General features: G+C 41.4%; 2 protein-coding genes across 2 annotated transcripts in view; one reads left to right on the forward strand and one right to left on the reverse strand.

Moving 5' to 3' along the window:
- MCPH1 (microcephalin 1) overlaps window positions 1–26660 on the forward strand; it is a 107842-nt gene that overhangs the window by 29455 nt on the left and 51727 nt on the right. The gene's annotated exons all lie outside the window — the stretch shown is intronic.
- The window catches only part of ANGPT2 (angiopoietin 2), a 45451-nt gene that overhangs the window by 1963 nt on the left and 16828 nt on the right, over window positions 1–26660 (reverse strand). The window contains exons 2-8 of the mRNA XM_081906350.1: window positions 20156–20311; window positions 16364–16485; window positions 12484–12716; window positions 10441–10571; window positions 6108–6209; window positions 5297–5463; window positions 1931–2061 (exon numbers count right to left, since the gene is read on the reverse strand). Coding sequence (XP_081762476.1) covers window positions 1931–2061; window positions 5297–5463; window positions 6108–6209; window positions 10441–10571; window positions 12484–12716; window positions 16364–16485; window positions 20156–20311 — 1042 coding nt within the window. The remainder of the gene's footprint in view (window positions 1–1930; window positions 2062–5296; window positions 5464–6107; window positions 6210–10440; window positions 10572–12483; window positions 12717–16363; window positions 16486–20155; window positions 20312–26660) is intronic.

The following is a 26660-nucleotide window of genomic DNA, read 5'->3' on the forward strand; positions in this document are numbered from 1 at the left end:
CAACAGAATCCCCTCTGTTGCCATTCTCTAGGTTTTATAGTTCCTAGATATATCTAAAAATGGTGAGTTTAAAAAATGAGCTGTTCTAGTGGCGCTAGTTACTTTTGCTGGGCCTGCACAGTTATTTCTAATTGTTATTACTATGCGTAATAGCAGTTGCTGCAGTGTTTACAGAGTGAAGTTCCTGTGGTAGGAACATAAGAACAGCTCTGCTGGATCAGACCAAAGGCCTATCCAGCTCAATATCCTGTTTCCCACAGTGGCCAACCACTTGCCTATGGGAATCCCACAAGCAGGATATGAGCTTTCCTACTGTTATGCCCCAGCAAATGGCATTCAGAAGTACCGTATTTTTCACTCTATAGGACGCACTTTTTCCCCTCCAAAAATGAAGGGGAAATGTGTGTGCGTCCTATGGGGCGAATGCAGGGGGAAGGCAGGCAGGAAAAGCCCCCAAAAGCCGCACACGAGCTCCGCGTGGCTCTTGCGGGCTTTTCCTCAGGAGGGACAAGGGACTGACGCGGCCAGTCAGTCCCTTCTCCCTCCTCTAGAAAAGCCCACAGGAGCCACGTGCTCCTTAAAGGGTGTGCGGCTGCTATGGGCTTTTGCGGGAGGTGGTGGTATTGCCATAGCCCCGCGACCCCTCTCGCTCTCCAGGCTTCCAAGGTAGCCGCCTGAAGGTGACTGAATGCACCTTGAACGGCACCTTGTTTTAGAGGGGGAAAACAAGGAGGGGAAATTCTCCCCCTTTCTGCACAGCACCTCCTGCCACTTCGCTGAAAGGGTGCTGGGCAGAGAGGGGAAGAATTTTTTTTCTTGTTCTCCCCCCTATAAAACAAGGTGTGTCCTTTTGTCCGGTGCGTCCTATAGAGCGAAAAATATGGTATTTGCCTCTTATACTGGAGGTATCGGAAGGAATCCAGGAGTTCAAAAACGCTTAGAGCCCAGTAAGTGCCTGCATAGATTTAACTGCAGCTGCATCAAGCACGCTGGAACGAAACGCTAAACTATAGTTTAGAGTTAGGAGAACTAGCCTAGCCTCCCCTGAGCTCATGCACTCTGCTCTCTTCCCCGTAGCCACAAGGAAGAGGTTTTTTATTAGTAGTATTAACTGCAGCCGGTCCACATCAGGCAAGACTGCACAAACTTTGGGCAGTATTAACTAAAGTTAGTGGAAAAATCCAAGCCATAGTTTATTAGGCTGCCTAGTTTTTGCTAACTGTAGTTAAGATTAACCACAATTTAGTGTTCAAATGACACCTAAAGTGGAAACTACCTTTTTTTGAATCTCCTCCTTGCAGAAAGAGAAGATAGGAAGGGGAGCGTGTGAGCCCTTGTAATGATAAACCATGGTCGAGCATTTTGTCCAAATGCAACCATTATCTAATTCTATGTTGCATCCCAAGGTCCAATTTAGCTATAGGTCACAGTACTTTACACTCAGGTTTCGTCAGTTAACACTGTCATACTATTATTGTGACATTACACCGGTTCAAAAGGAAGGAAGAAAGTTGATAATTTGACTGTTCGCCATTCCCATATTTTCTTCACTTCCTCTGTCTGTCTGCATATCTGACTTGGACAAGCTACATTGCAGATTGCACCCTTGCAGTCATAAAGTCCTAGTGGTTGTATCGCACTGTCCCAGGTATTTTGCTGCTGCGATGCAAAACCAGAACTTACTGCTGTTCTATTGAGCACAGCCCTGGCAACTGAATGTGTCCACTTTTTGGTTAATCGGTTATGTGCTATTTATTCAAAAGTGAGCATCAAAATGGAAAAATGTGGAAGCCATCAAATTGCTACATTTTGGACTTTTCATGGTTTTGCCCAGATACCATGGCAAAATCTACTTTTATGGCTCGATTCAGCGCCAGCAGAAATAGGAAGAGTCTGAAAATAGGAAGTGTGCAGAAAATGCTACTCTTACCTCCTGTTAGCATTTGTGAGCATTTGCAGATGCATTTGTCATTGTCTGCATCCTTTGTGCTAAAACCATTTCCTGGTTGGCTTATGCTGCTTATTTTCCCTGCCGTCCCCGTAACTCCTTTAAGGTGGATCCTGTAGAAAAGCAAAATGGGAAACAAACGAATACATGCTGAAGCAATTGTGGTGGTGAAGTCTGTGCTGGAAAGGAAGCGTTTTCCAAGAAGTATCCTGTTCTGTTCTCCAGTTAATGATCTACTATGTGTCTTTTGCACACAGTATGCCAGGAACTTCTTGTCAACAAAATGTGTTGTTCTGGAAGAGAAATAGCCTTGTTTGCTCCTGAACTGTTGTACTAGATTAGCAAAAACAACAAAGAGGTTTGAATAGATATTAACTGTGACTGAATTACAGTCCAGAGCCTTCTGCAAGGACCACAGGTTCTCTGCTCGCGATCTAAAGCCAAAGAAAGTGTTTTTTCCTCTTCAAAATATAATTTTTGTATGCAAATTCACATTGATGGAATTGCTTGACCTGTTGAAACATACAGTTCTTCGGCTGGGATATAACACTAGTGCTCTGGTGTTTTGGCACAGAAAGTATTCTTCCTTGCAGGTCCAAGTTGGAATTAGAAAGCTTACAATTTATATTCCTGCAAGAAGTGGTCTTATTTTTCAAAAGTTCTCAGCCTCCCACTGCTTCTCTTAAGATTCTGAAAGAAAGAGACTGTTCAAGCCAATTCCTATATAACAGAGTCTATTTTTTATGCTAGCATTTATAAACATTTAAGACGTTATTCAGAAAGCAGTCTGATCTGTCTCAGGAGCAGTACAGAGAACCTGAAGGGGATGTATCCAAAGTTTGATAATTCAGTCTCATTGCCCTGATGAAGTGAAGGCCTTTGACATTTTCCTACTTGTCATTTGAAAATGTCTGTGAGTGCAAGCCAGCAAATGGCTACAGATATATAGCGTGGGAACATCGCCTCAGATTCAGCGCTGAGCATTCAGATGACATACATCTGAAGCCATTTTCTGGCAACCATTCCACCTGTGCGTTTGAAAACATTTAATGTCTGACAAAGCCAGATCTAGCAAATGCTTCCTATATCATCATGGCTTATAGGTACAATACACCGAGCTTTAGAATATCTATGCACAACATATAATGACGGATGCTTGAACAACAGCAGTCAGTGAGGTCCGGATCAAGTCTCTCCATCTCCCAGTCGAGATTTACATATTTTCTTTTGGGGAAAGTGTGCACAGCTGAAATCACGAGACATGTAACTCTTGGTGGTACATGCAGCCTTTTTCAGGCTATATCTGTGCATGGATCATGTTCAGTGGATGGCTAGGGGAGACTGTCATTGCTAGTTTATGTTGGATTCCCTCAGCAGCTGCCATTTTATTTAATCTATATCAGTGTTTATTTTGGCTTTTTCTCAGCTGCTTTGCATTTCAAAGTTTTCAAAATGATAAGCAGAAACTGCTTTCAAGTAGTGTTGCTATATAGCTTCACCGTCAGGTTGACTATCAAAATAATCTATGTTTCGTAAGTGAAACATGTTTTCAAACACTACGTTTTGTGGCTCAAAAACTTGGTTGCATTTCAAAAGGACCTATATTTGCAGACAGCTATCTTGTTCTGTAGAAATTGCTTTTTAATAATGTAAATGGACAAGGGCAGTGACCCATTTTGCAAAAGTTACCTTTATAAAGATTATATTGCCTTGATTTAAAAAAAAATCCCTGCTGTAGAGCATAACAATTTTCAGATGAGGAAATATTTACGTTGGAGTCAGAATGATATTTTGCTTCCTTATGAAGAAGAAACAAAAGCTTTCTTTAGGATATCGCTGTGACCCACAGAATGCTTAAGTGGGCTGTACCTAATTAAAAACTAATGTCCTTGCTAGTAAATCTTTCTTTGTACTTCGTTTTTTAATATAAGCAGAGCCCTGCAGACTCTAGTCTGTTCAGCCCAGCACCCTGTTCTCAGTGTGCCCATTCAGATGCCCTTGGGAAGCCTACATGCAAAGACATGAGCACAACGGCACTCTTCACAATTGTGCTGCCCAGCAACTGGCATTCAGAGGACATAGACATCCTATCTAGTAGCCACTCATAGTCTTACACCACAAATTTGTTGCTGGGACAGCTCTTGGGTTGGGGCAACTGAATAATATGTTTTAAACAGTTCTAGTTTTCTTCCTCTGTTTTGTTTTTGTTGGGTTGGTGTTGGTTAAATGTTTAGTTGGGGTTGGCAGTGACTTTAATTTGGGCATAACTGTAAACTGTTTATTGTTATTGTTGTTTTTAGTTTCTTTTGATTTATTGGTTTGTTTGTTGCTCATATAGGATATTTTGTTTTTTCACGTTTTCTGTTTTGTTGTGTTTTTATATGTGTTGTAAGCCGCCCAGAGTGGCTGGGGAAACCCAATCACACAGGAGGCATATAAATTAAATTATTATTATTATTATTATTATTATTATTATTATTATTATTCATTTTTAAAGCCATCTGTTGGTGGCCATCACTACATATGATGGATGCAAACTCCATTATTTAACTATACTTTCTTTTGTCTGTCCTTGCTCTTCCACTATTCAGCTCCATTAGATGACCTCAGGTTCTAGTTTCATAAGAGGGAAAACCTCTTGCTATCCAATTTCTCCACACTTCATAATCTATTATGTCCCCTTTTACTCTTCCTTTTTTTCTTAAAACAAAAAGGCCCAAATGTTGTAACCTTTCCTCATAGAGGAGTCTCCCTAGCACCTTGATCATCTTGGTTCCCCTTTCCTGGTCCTTTTCCAGCTCTAAAACATCCCTTTTGAGGTGCAGCAAATATTATAGAATGGTACGTATGTACAATAAATTACCATGAATTCTTCATTGACTGTCAGAGCTAGTAAGGCAATGGAAAAGATCCTATGGTGATCTGTACTCAGTGACTGATGCCCGAACAAGGTGTATCTTTTTCCCAAACTGGGAAGGCTTTGAGTTTAAGTGGAGGAATTGCTTGACGCTTCCTCCTGCCCATTTCTCCACTCAAAATGCCCTCTCGGCAGGTGATTTTTCCACCCATGGGGAATAGGCATGCTTCTATCTTCAAAACAATAAAAAGGAGCTTAGGGTTGCAATCCCATACATGCATACTGGGGAGTAATTTCTGTTGAACTCAACAGGGCTTCCATCGGAAAGGCCATGTGTATAGGATTCTGCTGCATATTGCATTTCACCATTTCCCATTATCTTTCAAGTCAATATATTGGTTCCTTGTCAAATGGTTATAACATTAAAAAAACAAAATAGCAATTAAGTTTATAGTCGAGCAATGGTCTAGCTCTTTTCAGCGTTGACTTACCTGTATTTTAGTTCTTCGTTTGCAAGATAGAAATGTTCATATAAGGAATATGCCTCATTTGCTTCCCAGTCCTTCAACTGTATTCTAAGAACATACTGCTTCTGATTGGTTAGTTGGGAAACTAACTCATTGCCCAGCCAGTACTCCCCAGAAGGATTCCCAAATCCCTGTAATCCAAATTGGACATTTTAACTGTATTAGTTTTGTTTGACTCTGAAGTCAGCAGGTCACGCCATCCCAAAAAATAAAATGTTACGGTTGTCAATCTGTCATCACATAAAACACTTCGCAATGCCAAAATTTCTGGGTCTTTCTATTTTTTTGAGAAGTAGATTTCAACAAACGTAAACTTAGGAGTCTGGAAACAAAATGGAACTTTGTTCTTGCTAACTGTGGGGCAAAATGCCAGTGGAAATATCCATTAATATATTTTTTTTAAAAAAACCCACCATAAATTAAACATCACCGTGTTAATAGCCAATGTGTGGGCTAAAAATTCCTTTTTAAAACACAGATGCCTCTCATGCAGTAACATAAGGCAGGTAAGATTGCTCTAGTTTCACCCGAAGAAAACGCCTTATTACATAGATCTAAGTTTTATAATTCATGTTAAACATCCAGAGCTTAGCTACTGGGCCTATGGTTTGCCTGTAGAAGACCCTAGTTTCATCCTCCTGCCTTCTCTGGTTAAAAGGAACTTAGGTCCAGAGCTATGAAAGATCTTATAACCTCCAATTGTGTGGGTGACCTCAGTTATAATCAAAGCTATTCAGAAGTTAAATTGTTCAAAATTATAGCAGTTCTGCCTTACCGCTTTGTACTCCGCCCACGTCCGGTCAAAGTCAACTTTGCCGTCTGAGCGTCGCTGAATAATCGTCCAACCTCCTCCGCTGGTCTCCATATCACAGTATGTCTGTCAGTACATACAAACATTGAAATTACTCACATTTCATTTGATTCATTCTATCTGATAGAAATTCTGGCAAAAAAAGCATTACTGTAAATGGGAGGAGGGAATAGGAAGACACTTACTCGCTCATTTCCATAGCATTTTTGTTGTTGTTGTATTAATAGCTTTTACTCCAACTTTTATTCCAAAGAGCTCAAGGTGGCGCATACATGGTTCTTCCCCCTCATCCTTTAATCCTCACAACCACCCTGTGAGGTAGGCTAGGCTGAGAGTCCCCGGTGAACTTCTATAACTAAAATGAGCTGCTTGCTATGCAAACGTTGTTACCTTAATCCAGCAAGATAGATAACAAGTGTGAACTCAAGGATGCTGTGGAGGGAGAAAAACTGCCCTGAGCATGCAGGGGACAAGTCCAAAGTGCTCCTGCACTAGTTGTACACAAATAAACGGTCCCTGTCGTATCAATTGTTCATTTGAAAGTTGAAGGGGAATTGTTGCTTTCTACTTGCCGCCATTACTGGCAAGTAGAAAGCAACCAGTAGTGATGTATGGAAGTGAGAGCTGGACCATAAAGAAAGCTGATCGCCGAAGAATTGATGCTTTTGAATTATGGTGCTGGAGGAGACTCTTGAGAGTCCCATGGACTGCAAGAAGATCAAACCTATCCATTCTGAAGGAAATCAGCCCCTGAGTGCTCACTGGAAGGACAGATCCTGAAGCTAAGGCTGCAATACTTTGGCCACCTCATGAGAAGAGACAACTCCCTGGAAAAGACCCTGACGTTGGGAAAGATTGAGGGCACAAGGAGAAGGGGATGACAGAGGACGAGATGGTTGGACAGTGTTCTTGAAGTTACTAGCATGAGTTTGACCAAACTGCGGGAGGCAGTGGAAGACAGGAGTGCCTGGCATGCTCTGGTCCATGGGTCACGAAGAGTCGGACATGACTAAACGACTAAGCAACAACAACAACAACAACTTGCCGCCATTATTTTCCTTATTGGTCTCCATTATTGCCCTTAAAACTGCCTATGCTAACCATCTAGTCCAGGCATAGGCAAACTTGGCCCTCCAGATGTTTTGGGACTACAATTCCCATCATCCCAGACCGCTGGTCCTGTTAGCTAGGGATGATGGGAGTTGCAGTCCCAAAACATCTGGAGGGCCAAGTTTGCCTATGCCTGATCTAGTCTGATGCGGAGGTTTCATGAAACTTAGAGATTCATGAATTCACAGAGGCCTCTCCAACAGATAGGCAAAGGAAACTTGTTGCTGCACTACAATTCCTATCCTACCTGTCCATTAGCTTTGTTGGCTGAGGCTGATGGGAGTTGGCATCTGTAGGGCTGCAGATTGTGTTGCAATGAAACCATATTCCTGAAATGGTTAAAATGTTATCTAAAGTCTCCTTCCATCAGATCCTGCATTTTGCTGCCAATTTTGGTTTCCAAAACACTTCTGTTTTCGTTTTGTTTTTGAAGGCCTTTCTTTGTTGCTCTGGGGGAGACCTACATAAAGCTGAAAACTAAGGAGCATTATTAATGGACAGAAGCCCATATAATTAAGGATTGGATTAGGTAGATCGTGGTAGATGGAATGCATCCCCTTCCAAAAATGCATGACTAATTCTAGTTCAGGAGGTTATTTACTATGGCCCTTCAGTTTCCTCAACAGAATTGGTTTGAACGTTTCGGCTACTAAAAGGCGTAATTTAGTATTTAAAAGGGCAAGGGTTTTCCAGATGGGTGTTGCACTGAAAGAGTAAACAACCATAGGATTCACAAAATCATTGAAGTGCACAAAGAACATTTTGGCAACAGAATGTATAGAATTTCTATGAAACGGGAGGCCAAAGTTAGACTCTAAACAACCACGTGCTCATTGAGATTTTGGCTATGTGCTTTTCAAACAGCAGCCCTCCCTGGCACCAAGCAAAGAGTTTTTGAAACTTCTGCCGTTTGTGGTGTGGCATGATGGTGTGATATTTCTTTGGGGTCCCACTAACCTGCCTCAAGCTATTTTTCAGTTGCATGTAGTAGGTAAATATAATATGGCCCTCTTAAATGATTATTGTTTCTTAAGATAGAGGAGAAATGAGATCACTTCTAACAACAGTACAGTGGTTTTTTGCCTTGTCAGTTTTTAGCATGTCAGTTTTACACTGTGCTTTCCAATGAAAGCTTGCAGGGGGAAAAACAAGCCCAGTAAAATACATTGTGCAGCAGTGTTTATAAGTCTCTTGAGAATTTAGAGTCAGCATCGAGAGGAAAAAGATCAAAACAGAATAAACGCCGAGAGGAAAAGATCAAAACACAAACAGCCAGAGTCTAACAAATGAAAGGCAATTCTGTGTCACCGCTCACAAAGTAAGTAAAATAACATCAATAACCTCTGAAATAAATGGCAGTTTGAGATAATAATTTGGACATCTATCCCAGCCTACAAAAATGTCACCCATATTTTCTCTATTGATGTAATGGTAGCAATTCTGCAGCTTCCATATGCAGTGATACCCACCAGGACTGCCTTCTGCAAAACTTCAATTTCCAAGGGGTGCTATAGGTGGCTCCATGTAAACTGCACTGAAATGAATGAAGGCCGTGCAATAATAGTGTTTGATGGATTGCACTCCTAAGGCTGTGATAATCCATTAAACTTCTTCTGCAAATAAGAGTCAGTATGATGAAGTCTAAACACTATAATCATTGTATTCTATGTAGCAGGTCTGGGAATAAAAACAGCATCATCAATCATACTGCCTAATTACTGGCCTAACAATGACCCTGATTTTGGGTGGGTGTTTTGCTCTGCCTTTTTAAAAAAGAGCTCTTTACAGAAACATAGTAAAACAGTGGTATGCAGAAACCTGACGATTACTTGAAATATGTAGAGCTGACATGTTCCACCACAAGCCTGTTGACTGACGTGTAAGATACTGAGAAGGCTATTGAAGTCACTTACAAAACTGAGCAGATATCCAAGTGCAGAATATTGAAACTACAGTGCTAAAAGTGGTTTATGTTTGACGCAGTGAGAGCCAATGTGGACCAGATGTTTCTAGTGTACTGTCCACCCAACTGCTCTACAATCTCCCTGACCAAGCTGGCAGAGGTAGGTTCAGCGTTGGGGTTGGAGAACCCTTTCACAGTGCTGTTGAGGGTGGGAGGAGGCATCTATATCCATGCCAAAACTGCTTCAGATGGGTCATATCAGGACTTCATGGCCTCCACGATAGCTATGCGGCTTTCTCAATACATCAGTGGTCCAATACATGTAACTGGTCATACCCTCAACCTGGTCTTTGCCACAGAGCAGAATGGAAATACTCTGTTGATTGTGTGTGTGTTCACTATGAATCCATTGTCACCATCATCATTTTATTATTTGTACCCTGACCATCTGACTCAGTTGCCCCAGCCACACTAAGCAGCTTCCAACAGATATATATAAAAAATAAAATAAAACATCAAATGTTATGTTTGATGCCTTTAGATGTCTTCTAAAAGTTGTATGGTTATCTCCTTGAAATCTGATGGGAAGGTGTTCCACAGGGTGGGCACCACTACCGAGAAGGCCCTCTGCCTGGTTCCCTGTGACTTCACTTCTCGCAGTGAGGGTACTGCCAGAAGTCCCTCAGACAGACCACTCTCTGGTGAGGTTTGGGCTAAATCTTCAAGTATGTGGGACCCAGTGAGTTAGACTGCTTTTAAAGACTGCTGGTATTTGACAGATTCCTGAATGCTCTGGGGGATTCTCCAGCTGACATGTCTGGCACTCCTGTCGAGACTCTTATTTCACTATGAAATAGTGAGCTGCATAAAGCTATTGAGGGAGTATTTCCCCTTCCCATGTTTTCTTAATTTGTTTGTTCCTCAGCTTCTTGGCCTCCTTCAGTGTATGAATGTGGTTGTGTTGTGAATTTGCAGAAGGGGTGGGGCCATCAATCTAGCTACTGAAGAACAATTAGATGGGGACAAATATACATCATAGTGGTCAACAAAGTTTGCAACTGGACAGTCTCCAGACTGTTGATCTACATAAGGATGGACACGGAAAGCATTCTTAGCACTCTTTCATAAGACTGTACTGCTGTTGTTGCATTTTCCTTTTCTAAATTGGAAAGCGGAGTTTCATGGTGAGTTTAGAAGTACTTAAAACTGACACAATGATATTGGGGGGGGGAATATTGAAGGAGGATCTGGTCCTGCCTAAATTTAATCAAGAGAAGGTTTTACCTTTTTCGCATCTCCTGTGTTTGGCACTGTTAATGTGTAGACACCACTGGTTGTCAGTCCTGCTTTGAATGCTTCAGCACAGTCCTTGAAACTGATGTGTTCTCCTCCAGTTTCCAGAGCATTATTGGATGCTGAAAAGCAAGTACACATAGTAAGCATATAATATAAATGCATTCAAATGGCCATTGTATTTGAAAAACCTCTAAGAAAACTTCTACAGAGCTGACTTTAGCTATGTACTATTCTCTCCTCTGCCTCATTTGTTCGAAGCCTTTCAGATTGTTTACCTTTTAGATCTGCTTCATAAATTTGGTTTCCTTAAAGTACAAGGTTGCTTCCAGCTTTTTAATTGTTTTTCCACACTCCTCTGATAGTTGACACTTTTAGAAGCGCCCCCCCCCCCCCCGACACTGGCAAGTGTTCAGGATTTTATTTTTTTCCCACATCGGTGCTGAGGCTAACACAGCTTGTTTACTTGTTTGTGCACTAACTTAGGAGATAACATCAGCAGAAACACGCAGAGTTTTGGAAATATGCTTAACAGGCTATCTTTAGGCCTTTGAGGACTGTATTGTCCTGTATAGGGCATGGTGGTTTTGCTTAAAGAAGAAGAAGAAAACATTCTGAATTGGTTCTGTGTTTATTATGTTTGCGAAACTATATTTATAATTACCGTATTTTTCGCTCTATAAGATGCACCAGACCACAAGACGCACCTAGTTTTTGGAGGAGGAAAACAAGAAAAAAAATATTCTGAATCTCAGAAGCCAGAACAGCAAGAGGGGTCGCTGCGCAGTGAAAGCAGCAATCCCTCTTGCTGTTCTGGCTTCTGGGATAGCTGCACAGCCTGCATTCGATCCATAAGACGCACACACATTTCCCCTTACTTTTTAGGAGGGAAAAAGTGTGTCTTATAGAGCAAAAAATACGGTATTTGTAAATAGAAATGGACCTGCAATAAAATATGTGCGGCGAAGAATGCAGCAGTTCAGCTAGCCATGCCTTATTTCAGTCATCGTCCCCCACCCCAGTTTTCTTCCTTCTTCCAACAACCAGTCAGTATGCTCAGTCCCCATTGGGCTGCTGTGGTTCCATTTTTCTTCTTTTTCTTTTTTGTGCTTCTGCAAAATATGCAGTTCATCAAGCATGCCAATACTATCTTCATGTGTGTGGATGGTACTGTTTTGGCTACATTGAATAAACTCCACGCTTGGGGAATGAGTTTGCTTGCGGCTTTTTTCAGCTGGAACTAAATTCTGGCACCTCTCAGGTGGGCACCATTGCCATTCTAAGAGAAGAAGAATGAGTTCTGGCACCTCTTTTTCTAGAAAAATAGCACTGAATATATAGAATCATGGTAATTAATGATGGAGTAAAAGTTTGTTCATATCTTCTCAAGTTCTGAGGCCGTTAACAATTAACAGCAAGTAGCATCCATGTCACATTTTAAACGTGTTACTTTCAATTCTGTGCATACGGCTTGGGAGATTTTGTGTAAAGCGTGGGAGCTAAACCTAATCAACCTCAGAGAAACCCCCTAGAATCACAAAACGGGGAGTGTGAAGGGCTTTAGTTGGCGTTAGCTGGGTCCTCCTCATTGCTGGTGTCACACAAGCTGGAAAAGACAGCCTCTGGCGCCTCAAAGGGTTAATTTAATTCAGATACTAGAGAGCAACCAGAATTGTCTTTGGCAGAAGTTAGTCCTCTGTGGTCACACTGTCATGGTGCCAGAGGCTTTGGCCTTGTGGGTGACCTGCGGGCTTGTCATTCTCAGAATTACTATGGTATGAGGTTCGACACACACACACACAGGGAAGTGGGCTAACCAGATCTCACGCTGGTGCCAGGCTCAGAGTATCTTTGGCCCTCATCATTCCTTTCTTTCTTACCCACATGGATAGGCAACAAACTGGCGTAAGCCTACGCATACCTGTTATAATTATACTTGGAAATAATCTGAGGGTCATTGCAGAGGTGGGGGAAGGGTCACCAAAAAGGAAATGGTTTCTCACTGCAGCAATTAGCGTCTTCTACTCCACTTACGGTTTGGTGTAGAAATCATAGAGAACAGGCTCTGCACAGTCTCCCTCAGATCGTGTTGCTGTTTTTGCAGGAACGAGTTGTTGGCTGTGGCCGTGGCCAGCTGTTTTTCTAGTTCTTCTATTGTGGAGTTCTGTCTGGACACGAGTGACTGGAGCTTATCTTTCTCATCTCTAATCGACTGTAACTGGGACGTATGCTTGTCTTCTATATCAATAACTTTTTTTTCCAGAAAGCTAAAAAAAATAAGAGGGGGAAGAAAACACTGTTATTGGTTTAGCACTTTTACGTGGCTAAAGTGAAGGGGAGGGACAAAACTGAGCCAGCTAAGGAACCACAAGTTTCCACTGTAGGTTCTGGTCAGAAGTTACTTGCCATACAAAGTCTGGTGAGACACCCAAGTGCCTCTCCTGTTCCCCAGCTCCTAATGGTGAACAAAAAGTAAAGTCTTTTGCAAGCTTATACCATGGTTATTTGAACGTAGTATCTAATTGCCTGATCTGTTCCTTACAAATAGTACAGTGGTACCTCAGGTTAAGTACTTAATTCGTTCCGGGAGGTCCCTTCTTAACCTGAAACTGTTCTTAACCTGAAGCACCACTTTAGCTAATGGGGCCTCCTGCTGCCGCCGTGCCACTAGAGCACAATTTCTGTTCTCATCCTGAAGCAAAGTTCTTAACCTGAAGCACTATTTCTGGGTTAGCGGAGTCTGTAACCTGAAGCGTATGTAACCTGAAGCGTATGTAACCCGAGGGACCACTGTAGTGGGTTTTGCAGTGGGAGGAGACCCACAGTGCCATGTTTCAGAACAGGGTTTCCCAAACTTGGATATCCAGCTGGTTTTGGACTACAACTCCCTTCATCCCTAGCTAGTAGGATCAATGGCTGGGGATGATGGGAATTGTGGTGCACAAACAGCTGGAAACCTAAGTTTGGGCAACCCTGTGCTAGAAGAAACACATATTCCTTTGCTCTGATGATCTAAATTCTACAACATGAATGCATGGTGTGAATTCAGTACAATATACACAATAGCCTTTTATTTTGGTCAACTCTGCAGCTTTTAATTTTGCTTAATTCTGCAACTTTCACTCTTTTGCATTATTTACTCCGATTCTGACAGCATACTGTAAAAGAGAATCGGGATCTGTGCAGGCCACTAAAGCCCTACCCCAATGCCTAGCAAATCTGATTCAACTGCCCCTCTGGCAGCTGAGATTCCAGCAGCCGTTGCAAACTTGCTTTCAAATGCATCTTCAGAACGTTGACGCTACACGGTTTTAGAACTGGGCAGGGGGAATGAAATTTGAGATTCTCACGATGCTGAATTCCGCAATCAATGCCATGTTTGGTTTTGCTGTATATGCATAAATCAAGCAGTCCTGCTGTATATGTCCTGCCCTGAAAACACCATATTCAAATAACTGCTGTTCAGCATCGATCGCGTGCATTAGAAGCTGTGTTGGATCAGCAGACCAGATTTCATTTTACACTTCTCCTACGTACGCTGAGAAAATCGTTCACCACTCAGGTCCCATAGTATACTTGTTCTAGCAATATTTGCTGCTTTTTCTGCATGTAGCGAAGGACAAGTGTGTTCAAGTGCTATCCCTGCACTTGCCGCAATAAATCACATTGTAATAGTGAACCCATATTTTCTTTGCTCCCCTTGAGTAAAGTATCTTGTTTGCATAAAACAAACCTTGCAGGAGCATGCACAAATATAGCAAGGGAGTGAAGACAAATATGAAAACATGCCCTTTCCCTTCAGCACTCATGTTTACCAGAAATGAAAAGTCCTTTCAGCATAGGACTTCAGCTGAATCATACAGCTTGGCTCATTTTACATTCAACCCCACATTGTACTGTTAGAAGCACAGGATGGCAACCCTATGATTCGAAACATATTTCATCTTCACTTCAGAAAACAATTCCCCTTTCTCTGTAATATAGCTGTTGACACATCAGCATCTCTCTGTGAGGACTGTTAAGCCGAACAGATGGGCTGATTATGCATTTACCATTGAAAAATTGTGTCGGTAGCAGATTACAATCCAGTTTGGAGAACAGTAAGGTTGATTTCTATTCCGTGTGAGACTAGCCAACTGCAGATCACGCATGAGGCTTATGCAGTAAGCAAAGTTCACAGTTCTCCCTCTTTTCTCCAGCTAGCCTAATGTGATCCCAGCTCAGCAAGAAATGTTAACAGTTCTGTTGGCCAGCTGTCATTCAAAATGTTCTGGGTAAACAAAAAGAGCCTCCAAGTCCTTTGATGTTGTGTGCTGAGAATGGATGCAAGCAGGGATCATGTCTGGCTCTCACTTGATACAAAAGGAAGCCAAGAGTGGAATCAAATACTTATCTCTTTGGTGGTTTGAAAATCACAGTAACATTTTTGCGGCATCCAGCGCAGCTGGACAGCCAGATTTTGCCTGGCAATCAAATAAGCTTTCTCATTAGGAATGAAGGGTGAGTTCCCCCCCTTTTGGTGGGGGAAATGGTAAATAAAAGATATTTCAAATCCACCATCTTGTCACACCAGGTAGGTTTAGAATATGGCTCTAGAGAAAGACACACAGACAAGAGATGGATTGTTTTGTCATCTGATAGGCAGGGACTCATTCTCATTATATTCCTTGGCACCTTTTGCTAAATAAATAAATAGTGCTGCCTTCTGAGTGGGAAATAATAATAATAATAATAATAATAATAATAATAATAATAATAATAATAAATTTTATTTATACCCCACCCTCCCCAGACAAGGCCGGGCTCAGGGTGGCTAACAAGCAATAATAAAAACAAGTTGAATGAATACGACTTAAAAACAAAATTAAAATACAACATTAAAATATTGAAACATTAAAATATTAATATGTAGCCTCATCGCAGGAGGAGAAAGGAAAAGAAAAAAGAAAGAGGGGGAGGGAATCAAATTGGCTCCAAGCCAAAGGCCAGGCGGAACAACTCTGTCTTACAGGCCCTGCGGAAAGAAATCAGATCCTGCAGGGCCCTGGTCTCATGAGGCAGAGCGTTCCACCAGGCAAGAGCCAGAGTTGAGAAGGCCCTGGCTCTGGTTGAAGCCAATCTGACTTCCTTAGGACCCGGGACCTCTAGGGTGTTTCTATTTATGGACCTTGAGGCTCTCAAGGCAATGGGATGCCTTTAATGAGCTCAAGACCTGATAGTCATTCCTCAAGTTCAAAGGAATTACACATGTAAGCTGAGTTGGCATCCATTGATTGCTTATTATTCTCTTATAGCTCCCATTACCCACCTGGCCCCCCTGCATTTTTTTTTTTTACACTGCAACTCCCATCACTTCGGCCAGCACAACAGTGGAAAGCTAGGGGTGATGGGGCTTGTGGCCCAAAATATATTGATGGCACAAGATTGATGAAGGCCATCTTTACAGTATTGCTGAAATCACTAATCTTTTCCAAATCGCATATCAGTTTTTGTTATTTGTAGTCTCTGCTTATCTGTAGGTGGGAGGAAAAGTGGGGACTTTAGTGAGGGTGAAGACTAAAAGCTCCAGAGCTTTTGCAAGCAGGAGAGAACTTAGATTTTAAATGATGGTTATTTTCATTTCTTCAACAGGACCTATGTGCATGTCAGTTGAATTCTATATATTGCACACATGGTCTTGGGAATGAAGAATGTGGCCCCATAACTCTGGCACATTTCAAATTCCATGCATACAAATAATATTTCCTGGTGTTAAAAAAGTCATCTCCATTTCTGTTCATTGTTACAAAAGACTTGATGCTCATTTGAAATATCCTGAGGTCATTTCAATTCGTCATCTCATTATAGATTTACCTGCTGGGAATAAAGCACATTTGAGAACAATAATACATTACCAGATAGGAAGAGTTATTACCTGTTTTTTTCTTGCAGTTTTCCTATCTCGCTGGTCTGATCTGAAATCTGCCTTTCTAGTTTGATAGTTGAAATTGAATGCGCCTGAAGCTGAAGCTCAAGCCTTGTTGTCTGATTCAGTACCTACATTTTGAGAAATGCAATTTTGAATCACATTAGAAATAATTCAGAATAATTTACAAATTAATCCCGTCCTAAAATACCTAGACTATCATCACTATTTACCCGAATGAAATGAAAGCTAAAACCTCTTGAAGGTTTGAAAAATGTAAGTGACATTTACTTATGTCTATGTTTGCAGAAGACAAGTTGCAATATATGTGGGCCATATCAGTCTTGTGTGTCGTGACCTGAGCTGTTCCCAGTTTAATGAATGACCAAAGGCACCCACAGTTGTAGCCTCCTGGATGTGACAGCCATTTTGTGGATGTGGTGGTGATTTTCTAAGTTGCCACACTGACTGGAGTCACTTCTGTGTCACTGTGGGTGTACCTGCAGATAGGGTTTGTTTTTCTTTTTTTATTAATCCTTCCATGGTTCCAGTTTAGTATGATATCCGCTGCTTATTCTTGAATTCTCAAGAACAACATCTGTTTTTAAGAATGAGGCAGCAAAATTGTCACATGGACTGTTGCTTAGCATTCCATTCTGCTGCATGCTCTTCATTGTGTTTTAAAATAACTCTTTTAATTCATCAGAATTTGGCTTCAGTTGGCAGGAGGAATTTATTACTCACATCCTTCATGTTGAATGGTCATTGAGGACATGTTTTCACACTTAAGGGTATTTCCAAAATGTTGCAGAGGAATTCATTCATTAATTAGAAGATATTACACACACACACACACACACACACACACACACAATGCCCTTTATCATATCAAGTTCCGAGGTAACAGACAACACAAAATATTAAGAAAAGAGAAGATGAAACTTCAAAACGTACCAAAACTTGCACAATTAATTCACCAAAGTCTATTAAAATGCCTCAGAAAATCAAAATGGTTTTGCCTGGTACCTAAATTAAAGCCATGTTAGTGCCAGTGATCTTCTTGCGGGGACATTCCATCACTGAGGGTACACTGCCAAGGAAACCCTCTTCCTTAGTAATAATATTTGTCCCTCTGGTGAAAGAGGAACATAGGAAGGGCTTCTGTAGACTATCTTAAAGAGCAGCAACAGGTTGAAATGAAACACACACACACACTCCTGAAATTTGGGCCCCATACCATTTTGAATTTTAAAGTAGGAACCAACTCCTTCAGTTGGGCCCCAAAATAAACTGACAGCCAGTTCTGTTAAAACTGCTGTGATATGGGTAAATTAGGCCGCACTAGTCAATATTCCGGCAGTCTATGTTAACTGATGCTCCTGAAGCTTCTGATAACTGTCTTCAAGAGCAGCTCTACAAATAACACATTGTAGTAACCCATTTGGGAGATAACCAGAGCGTGGATCACTGTGGCCAGAACTAGCGTCTTTGAAAGAGTAGTTCTTTATTTAATCCCCTTACATTGTTAATTAAACCCAGTACAAACCCAGTCACCAGCACAAATATTCAGCTTCTAAGCTAATGCTGACTATAAAAGCATTCTTCAGACATATAAGTTTGGGTTAGTATGACATTACACATGGTTTGAAACTGATTCACATGACTTTTCGGAAGCAATCAAACAAATGTTTCATTGACTCTGCTACTCACACTTTTGACCTTGGACCACTTTGGACATGAAAAATGGAATAAAGCGGGGATGATTTAGTATTGTTCTGAAGTAGAGATTTAAGTTTTTCCATCTTTATAGGAAGCAACATTACAGTGCAAATATGGTAGTGATCTGAGAGTCATCGTGTAGCAGAACCCTTTCCCTGGTATACTTAGTTTACCACATATGGTGAACTACTACATTGGAAGAGCTTTTGAAAATATAACCCCACACCGTCGATATGAAATGGTGCATTCCAGAATTTTGTCACCTTGTTTTCGGTCCTGTATAGAATGCTTTTGGTTTTTATACTAACCAGTCGCTATGTGCTAACGCTAGGTTTTCCTCCCCAACCACCCTTCACTTTAGTTTAAAAGTCTGGAAAATAACTGTAACTATACACAAGCTCCACTCGAAAAGCTTACTTAGCTTATTCTAAGAATGTAAGGAGTTCTGAAATGAATTTATTATTTCAAAACATCTATATTGTTTTTTCTGTGAATATAATAGTTTGTGGTTACTCCATAATAACCATATTTTTGGATGAGATCTGACTTGAAATCTAAAATGAAGAGCAATTTTTGTTGTTGTTCCAATCTGAGTATGGGAATGTATCTGTTCCCCACAATTGATTTGGGACTTGAACAACAACTTGAAAAAAATGTGACAATTTATTTTTCTTTGTAGCTTCCTGTTACTCCCTAACCTTTCTCCCACTCAGTTCAATCTTTTGATTTATCCTGCAACTAAATTATAACCATTGAAATGCTCAGGCTTATCCAAGTTCCATTGCAGACTATGCCTTGCATAAGGGGTGCATAACTTAGGTCACTCCAAGTTTTTGCAGCCTGAGTGCTGCAAATTGGACTCAGCTCTGAATTTTGATGCTAGTTCGGATCAGAACTTCTCGGTTTCAAACATTAGTTTGACCACTGTGCTGGTGAATAGGAATAACAGTAACCTTCTTGAAACACTTTGCAAATTAGAGTGCTATGTAAACAGCAAGCCTCCATCTGCAGTATACTTTTAAAGCAGTATCATACCATGTTAAACAGTCATATAGGTAAAAGGTAAAGGGACCCCTGACCATTAGGTCCAGTCGTGACTGACTCTGGGGTTGCGGTGCTCATCTCGCTTTATTGGCCGAGGGAGCCGGTGTACAGCTTCTGGGTCATGTGGCCAGCATGACTAAGCCGCTTCTGGCGAACCAGAACAGCACACAGAAACGCTGTTTACCTTCCCACCGGAGCGGTACCTATTTATCTACTTGCACTTTGACGTGCTTTCAAACTGCTAGGTTGGCAGGAGCTGGGACCGAACAATGGGAGCTGTCCCCGTCACGGGGATTCTAACCGCCGACCTTCTGATTGGCAAGTCCTAGGCTCTGTGGTTTAACCCACAGCGCCATCATGTCCCACTGTGCTGGTGAATAGGAATAACATTAACCTTCTTGAAACACTTTGCAAATTAGAGTGCTATGTAAACAGCAATCCTCCATCTGCAGTATCATACCATGTTATACAGTCATAGCTTCCCTCAAAGAATTCTAGGTGCTGGGAGCTGCAAGGAGACCAGTTTCCCCTCAGAGAACCATAGAGCCTTATGGATCCTCATAATTTATATAAGAGATCCCCTCAACAATTCGTAGGTCTCCCCTGTGTCCAGAAATGTGTTCTATGATTGGTTGGTTGCTTTGTTATTATGTGAAAAACACAAAGATCCACGAAGATTTGTGACTAAGATTAGGATTTTTGTGGTGCTGTCAAGCGTTGGAGCTATGATTTATACTGTGCAGTCTACTAGTGTAAGTTTTAATTGTCTGATTAGTAGGGCTGGGCGATAATATTGTCCCAAACTGGTTTGAAATCCATATCGTGATATCGGTTTCATAATTTTTGACCTGGCAACATATCGTGAATCATGAAGTTGCAAAAATCATAATGTTAGAAAAAAAACGTGAAGCCAGCCAATGTCTCTACATAGTTCTATCCTTACAATGTTGGAAACCAGCCTGACTTAAAGCATACAATATAGGGCACACAAGTCCTTTGAGTTGAGAGTTAGCTTCAGCTTGAACGACTGGTACTTACATGTGCTTCAACATCTGTTAATTTGCGGGTCTGTTCAGCGGTTTGATTTAGCAGATTTGTGCCTATTTCAATCATGACCGCCGTCTGGTTCTGCACTGCATTCTGCTGGATCTCCACCATTTCTTTTTTCATGTTATCCTGAATGTAGCTTTCGAGCTGCATGTCGGAAGAAGAAGAACGTTTTATGTTCATGTGCTGTTTTGTTTATTTACAAACATGATTCTGGAGAGATGGCTAAGCATTTCTTAAATTACAGATGTTTCCCCTCCGTTTCATGGGAGTGGGGGGCGAAAGAGTTTAACAAGCAAAACAAAATGGGGAAGCCTCTTACAAACCAGAGATCAGCATCTGGAGATGCTTGAGCCAGCTCTGCCATTAGGAAAGGGGAGCCAGTCCACTCAGGCAGCAGGTGCTGGTGGGTGCAAGACAACTGCAGGCCCGCACTGTTCCCAAGGCCCCCTTTCACACCCATTGACAGCCTGTTGTTTTAGGTGGATGCTGCCTTGTTACCAGTGATGAGGTAATATGCAGCTACCAGTCCAGTTGAGTCCTATATGTAGAAAGTGGGCCACCATTTTGTCTTTGCCTCAAGCTGCAAAATGTATTCGACTGGCCCTGCTAACAGTAACTGCCTGTAGTCAATGTAGAGACAGGGGGGATATGAAAGGAGCATTTCATATGGCCCTGGGACTTGTCAGCAGTTAACTAGCCAGGTATTCTAATCCACTCCACCTTCACAGTAACCATCCAGTGAAAACTAGTCACTACCCACCCAGAGTTGTAAGCAACAAGCTGGTGTCAAGTGAGAAATTTGTTACACTTCCCATCTGTCTCTATGCCTGGTAAACACCACTGTCACTATTTTGTCACAACAGCCCCTTATTGAGAAAATGTTGGACTTTCGATTCGCTGGGGTGCCTTTCTCTTTGACTTTTTTTCTTTTTTTTAATGTGCTGAACTAGAGCTTTCCAGAATTCTTTGGTCTCCAGAAATTCAATATCTCAAAGGAAGGGGAAACATCTTTAATCTCGTGTGCATGCCTGTAAGTGCACAGATTATGGATGCAAGGCAAGCAATTAAATGAAACAATAAGTAACCTGTGTTTCAGAAGCTTAGGCTCTTTTACAGTTAATACATGAGGCAGCAGGTGGTAAAGAAGGGTTTGGTCAAGTGCTGGCACTCAGTGTGGGGATAGAGTTGCAAATGTACATGTATATAGTCACCTGTGTGTCACTGGAAAGAGTGCATTGCTCACACACTTTGAGAAGTTTAACTGGCTTTTGATATATGGCTGCTTCCACCCATTGTCACCTCTGGTGGCCCTGTGCGGGTGTTAGCAACAGTGGGAATTTTATTTAGATATCAGAGCAGCTTAGACAAAGGCTTAGGAGTTTAGTCACCTTCCTGAACCAAGAGTTCAAATGTTTAAGAGCACCTTACACTTTCATTGTTAGGGATTAGACAAGAAGTCTGGTATGCTGTAACAATGCTGTTTGCACATTGTTGCTCAACTTTTAGACAAACAAAACATAAAAAGCAAGGGTGAGAAACGACGTCTTCCTTCTAGGGATGCCAAAATAACAACTGTTTCGAAAGGCTCTCCGGGCACGTCGGCATAATAACTGTTTAGCAGATCTCGCCAACCTCATAGTCCAAGGCTTTAATTAAGCTTTTTATTAAAAAGGAATAAAAATCCTTTTTTTTGTATTATGGATTAGCAAGTACAGTGACTTTGCTTAGACCTGAAAGTCTCTGAAAACTGATCCCCACACAAACACCATTTTATGATTTCTGAGAGATGTTTTAAGGTCTCTCCTGCCCCCAGCCAAGTTCTCAGCAGCTAGAAGCACTCTCATCTCTCACCATTCAATTCCCAGCTCAAGCTAGTTATTCAGTAAAGTCTCATTCCTAATGGGAAATATTATGCTTAATTGTATCTCCTGACAATATTTGTGGGCCATGACCTTTTTTCTCTCTCTTCCTTCCCATGTTGCCATTATCTCCTTTGAGCTCCTCTAAATAGGAAACTGTTCTTTATGTATCGTCTTATTCTAATGCCAGGGTATGCGGCAATGATGTACAGCAGAAGTTTTTTTGCTATAAATCTCTGAATTGTATGGCTTTTATTTTGATTAAATTGGTTCTTGGGACTTACTCTTAAGCACGCAGCCCATCCTAATAAGTCCTTTTTAGTGCTAAATTCATTTCCCTGGATTCCAGAAGATCATATATAATCACTTTTTCTTCTTTGAAACCCAGATATCGTAGCTGATATCTGGGTTTAATATAGACAGCTAGTTACAACTTTCCATCTGAAGACCCTGCATTTTGTCATTTACTGTTTGTACAAAGCTTACCAATTGTTCACCACCCCAGTTTTGCTTAATGGTAATTTATTGGCCTGTGGAACTTGCCTTGTAGACTCAAGAAGGATGAGTCTGTTGTACTTTGTTACTTCCAGGTGAACTGGGAGAGGTGACAGTGATTGGGGGAGTTCATCCCCAATTCAAAAGATTCGCCAGCTATTTTTCTGGGCCTTGCCTAACCTGAGGGAAATAGATGGCGTGGACTTGCGTACTTTATGGTTGTTCAATCAAAACTGTATGTTCTCAGTCTAAACTGCATGTTTCCTTTTATTTCCTTGCAACTGTAAGCAGTGCAGTCCCCATTCCCCTGAAAGTGTTGAGATGATGTCTTTAGAGAATTATATGCCACTCACCTTCTCTCAAAAGACATCATCTCGACACTTTCCGGGGAATGAGGACTGGACTGCTTACAGTTGCAAGGAAATAAAAGGAAACATACAGTTTAGATTGAGCACATACCATTCCTTGAACACCAGTTGGAAGTACATTATTAATCATTTTTAAAATAAGAATGGATTTGCCAGTTCCTGTCTGAAATGAAGACTCTCCTTGAACCTTCTTGTTTACGTCTGTTTCAGAGAACAAGTCAGGCACCAGACTAACAAATGGGTTGTGCTTTTCTTGAGACATTTTAGTTGCTCATCCATGTGATTTATAATTCCACATTGATGAGGAATAACTAAAACCTCGCATTTATGAGGACTAAGTTTTCCATATATATGCATTTTGTGTTCTTGGCAGCAATGGTTGTTGTATGCGCAACTCTTCATTTTTGCCAACTAAGTGCCACCATTTACAGAAAAGTGAATGCTGAAGTTGAAGTACATGATGCAGACGGCTGGTGGGAGGCATCTCACTGGAACAGTCATAAAAATTTAAGCCTGAAAATACTGAGTTACTTGGAGATAATTAGGCTGGAATTTAGAAGGTCCTGGGAATGTGCATTGGAATTCTTGACTTTTCTTTAAACAGCAGATCCTCATACACTCCTTCATGATGCCCAACGGCTTGAGGGGGAAAGCTGCTGTTTGAAAGCCCACTCCCTCGTGTGAAACTAGTTGCCCGTTTCCTCAGATCCAGCCTGAGAACAAGTATTGAAGGAACTGCTTTAGGTACCCAAGCCTGAGGGTATTTGGTTCCAGGTTGTCTTGGAGGTCAGCCTTTAAAAAGTGGGGGCTTGATTCTGCCTCCTTGATGCACTCTAACATGCCCCTTCTGTGGATTAACAGCAGAAGAGAATTGTGTGAATGTAAGGTCTAGGGCAGAGGTCAGCAAACCTTTTCAGCAGGGGGCCGGTCCACTGTCCCTCAGACCTTGTGGGGGGCCGGACTATATTTTGGGGAAAAATTGAACGAATTCCTATGCCCCACAAATAACCCAGAGATGCAGTTTAAATAAAAGGACATATTCTACTTGTGTAAAAACACTCTGATTCCCTGACCATCCACAGGCCACATTTAGAAAGCGATTAGGCCGGATCCAGCCCCCAGGGCTTAGTTTGCCAACCCATGGTCTAGGGTAAATGACAATGGGATGGATCATAGGTAGAGATGGTTTCCTTTCCTGGAAATCCTTTTTGTCCCATTCCATAGCCTTCTCCCTCCACCTCCAGCTACTGTGTTAGCTTCCAGACTTTCACAATGAGTAGTCCAATGAGTTGCGACAGAGCTTGCATTTGAACCCTGATCTCCTTGGTCCTACTGCAGCACCCTAATCCCTAATCATTACAGTAGAGGTGAGAAGTACAAATATTAACCCCGCTGAGGGGTGGGACATGGCAGTGGAGAGGAGAAAATGCTGCAAAAAGTCATTTGCTCCCTTCACCCCTGGATTCTGAGCCTATATCAACTGCTCTCGAAAGTCTTGTGAGTTTTAAAAGCTTCCACTGTGCCACACAAGGATGCTCCCTTGGGCATGCAGAAACTTCGAGTAGCTCTTTGGTTCCTAGGCAAAGTTTATTTGCTGTATGTGGCTTTTGGTGCTTCTTCCCCTTTTTATCCTCACGAAACCCTGTAGGCAAGTCAGGCTGAGAAATGGTGACAGGCCTAAGGTCACCTGGTGAGCTTCACTGCTGAGGGTTTCCTCAATCCTTATCCGTCATTGCAGTCTAACTGCTGTACCACACTGTCACTCTGAAGCTGTATTCCAGTGAAGGCTTGTTCATGAGATGTACTTTTTGGTGTTTTCATGGAATCAGCTCTGGAGTGACCCAACACCAAAAAGATGGATCTGAGAGGCTAAGTAAACAAACAAACAGACAAACCTGGAACAAAATTACGAAGTGGAGTAGCTGGGTTCACTGCCACCTGCAATCTTATCCTAGGTTTACTGAGTTTTAATATCACCAGATGGGTCCAGAAAAGTATAGCTTTGACAAAGTATATTCCAGAAAGGTCAAAACTACAATACCCATGTACTAAACACTCAGTAACCTTATTGTCCCAGACTAATTTCATGGTGCATGTCTCAAATTCAGTCCTGAGAAACCACATACCAGAACAATTTTGCATAATGTGGAAGAACGTACATGTAGTCTTAGAAAAATCTATGAATTTGCTATAGGTTAGTATAAGTTGTACAGGAACAGCATGCCACAGTAATATGCTTGGTTCAGTTAGAGGCTTCCCACCCCCACCCCACAATTTACAGGTCGTATAAAACCAGAGCAGACATATTAAATACATGAGACTTGGATAAACAAATAATAGTAAGGGAAGGTAGAACTACATAGGTGAGTTAAGGTCACTTAAGGTTTCGTTTCTTACTTTTGTCACCAAAAAAGCACAATTAATGTGCCCACAGCATTTAACTACTGGCCTCTGTTTTCTAATGCAAAGCAGAACGTTAAAGATGTAAAAAGGTTTATTGAAATACAAAAAGCACAGCCCTTCTTTAGGGGCATATATTAAAAAAAATAACACCCCTATTAAAATTACTATGAGACGTAATAGCACTCACATTTCTTTTTTCTTTTTTAATTGCAATTAGCCAGCAACATTATTTTAAAAAACATTCTGAAAGTGTTCACAATTGATTAACCGGAGTGGACTTTTTAGAAGCCTTCTTCAGTCTAGGAGGCAGGATTTTTGTACAATAGTATGCATTATCATAATTGTGGGGGTTTTTTATATGTGCAACTTGTTAGTTTACCATTCTGTAATGTTGTTAGTCCAATATTCTAGGGTATTATAAAGTTAATGAGGAGTTCATCATTTTTTTCCAGATTATTCCCCTGTAAAACTGTGTAGTTCAAACTATGTGGACTCCCAATTTTTTATTGGTTGAACCTTCTGTGAAACATTAATAGTATGCCATCATCCTCTTTCAATGGTCTTCTTTTCTTCATAGCGTGTGGATCATGCTGTGGGAGTTAGAAAACAATAAAACTAATCTAGAGATTTTTCTGAGGGAAAAATAGGATATTTGGCCATTTCAAGTGGTGTTCTAAAATTGCTTACAAAGTGCTGTAAAAAAGAACAGGTCTGTTAATTACGGTATATCTTTATATTCCTATCTCAAAAGAGCCCAGAGAACATGGTTCCACTCCTTTTTTTTTTCTCTTTGCAACAACTTTATGTGGTAGGGCCTGCTGTGAGAGTGAAGTCACATCCGCCCCTTATATTTATAGCACATGGTTTCCCCTAAGAAAACATGAGAACTGTCGTCTACGCCTCACAGAGCTACAATTCCCATTACCCTTAACAAACCACAGTTCCCAAGTTTCTTTTGGGAAAGCCCAAATATGCGGTGTGCATGTGACCTGGAAATTTTTCCATGTCTTCACTTTATCAGAAAGCAAATGATATCTTCTCACCACCAGCCATCTCCAACTTGTTTTCGTCAAGTCTTCAGTCAGAAGGGCCTTGGCAGATTATATATTCTTGGCAAAGGGCAATCCACAGTCACTAATTTGTAATCTAGCCTTTCGGGTAATCATTGGTCTTGTCTCGGTGTTGGGTTTTTTAAAGTCCGCAAATCCCAGAGAGATACTGTGCAGGAGATACATGGAATAACTTGATTTTCAGAAGGGGCCTTAGCACAGAGGCAGAGCACATACTTTTCATGCAGACAGTGTCTTCCCCTAATGCTAAAGTCACCCAGTTCTAGGAAGCTGGGCAGCGATGGCATGGGATGAATGA

The sequence above is a fragment of the Podarcis melisellensis genome (assembly GCF_964234715.1).
Source record: "Podarcis melisellensis genome assembly, chromosome: 3".
Classification (NCBI taxonomy): domain Eukaryota; kingdom Metazoa; phylum Chordata; class Lepidosauria; order Squamata; family Lacertidae; genus Podarcis; species Podarcis melisellensis.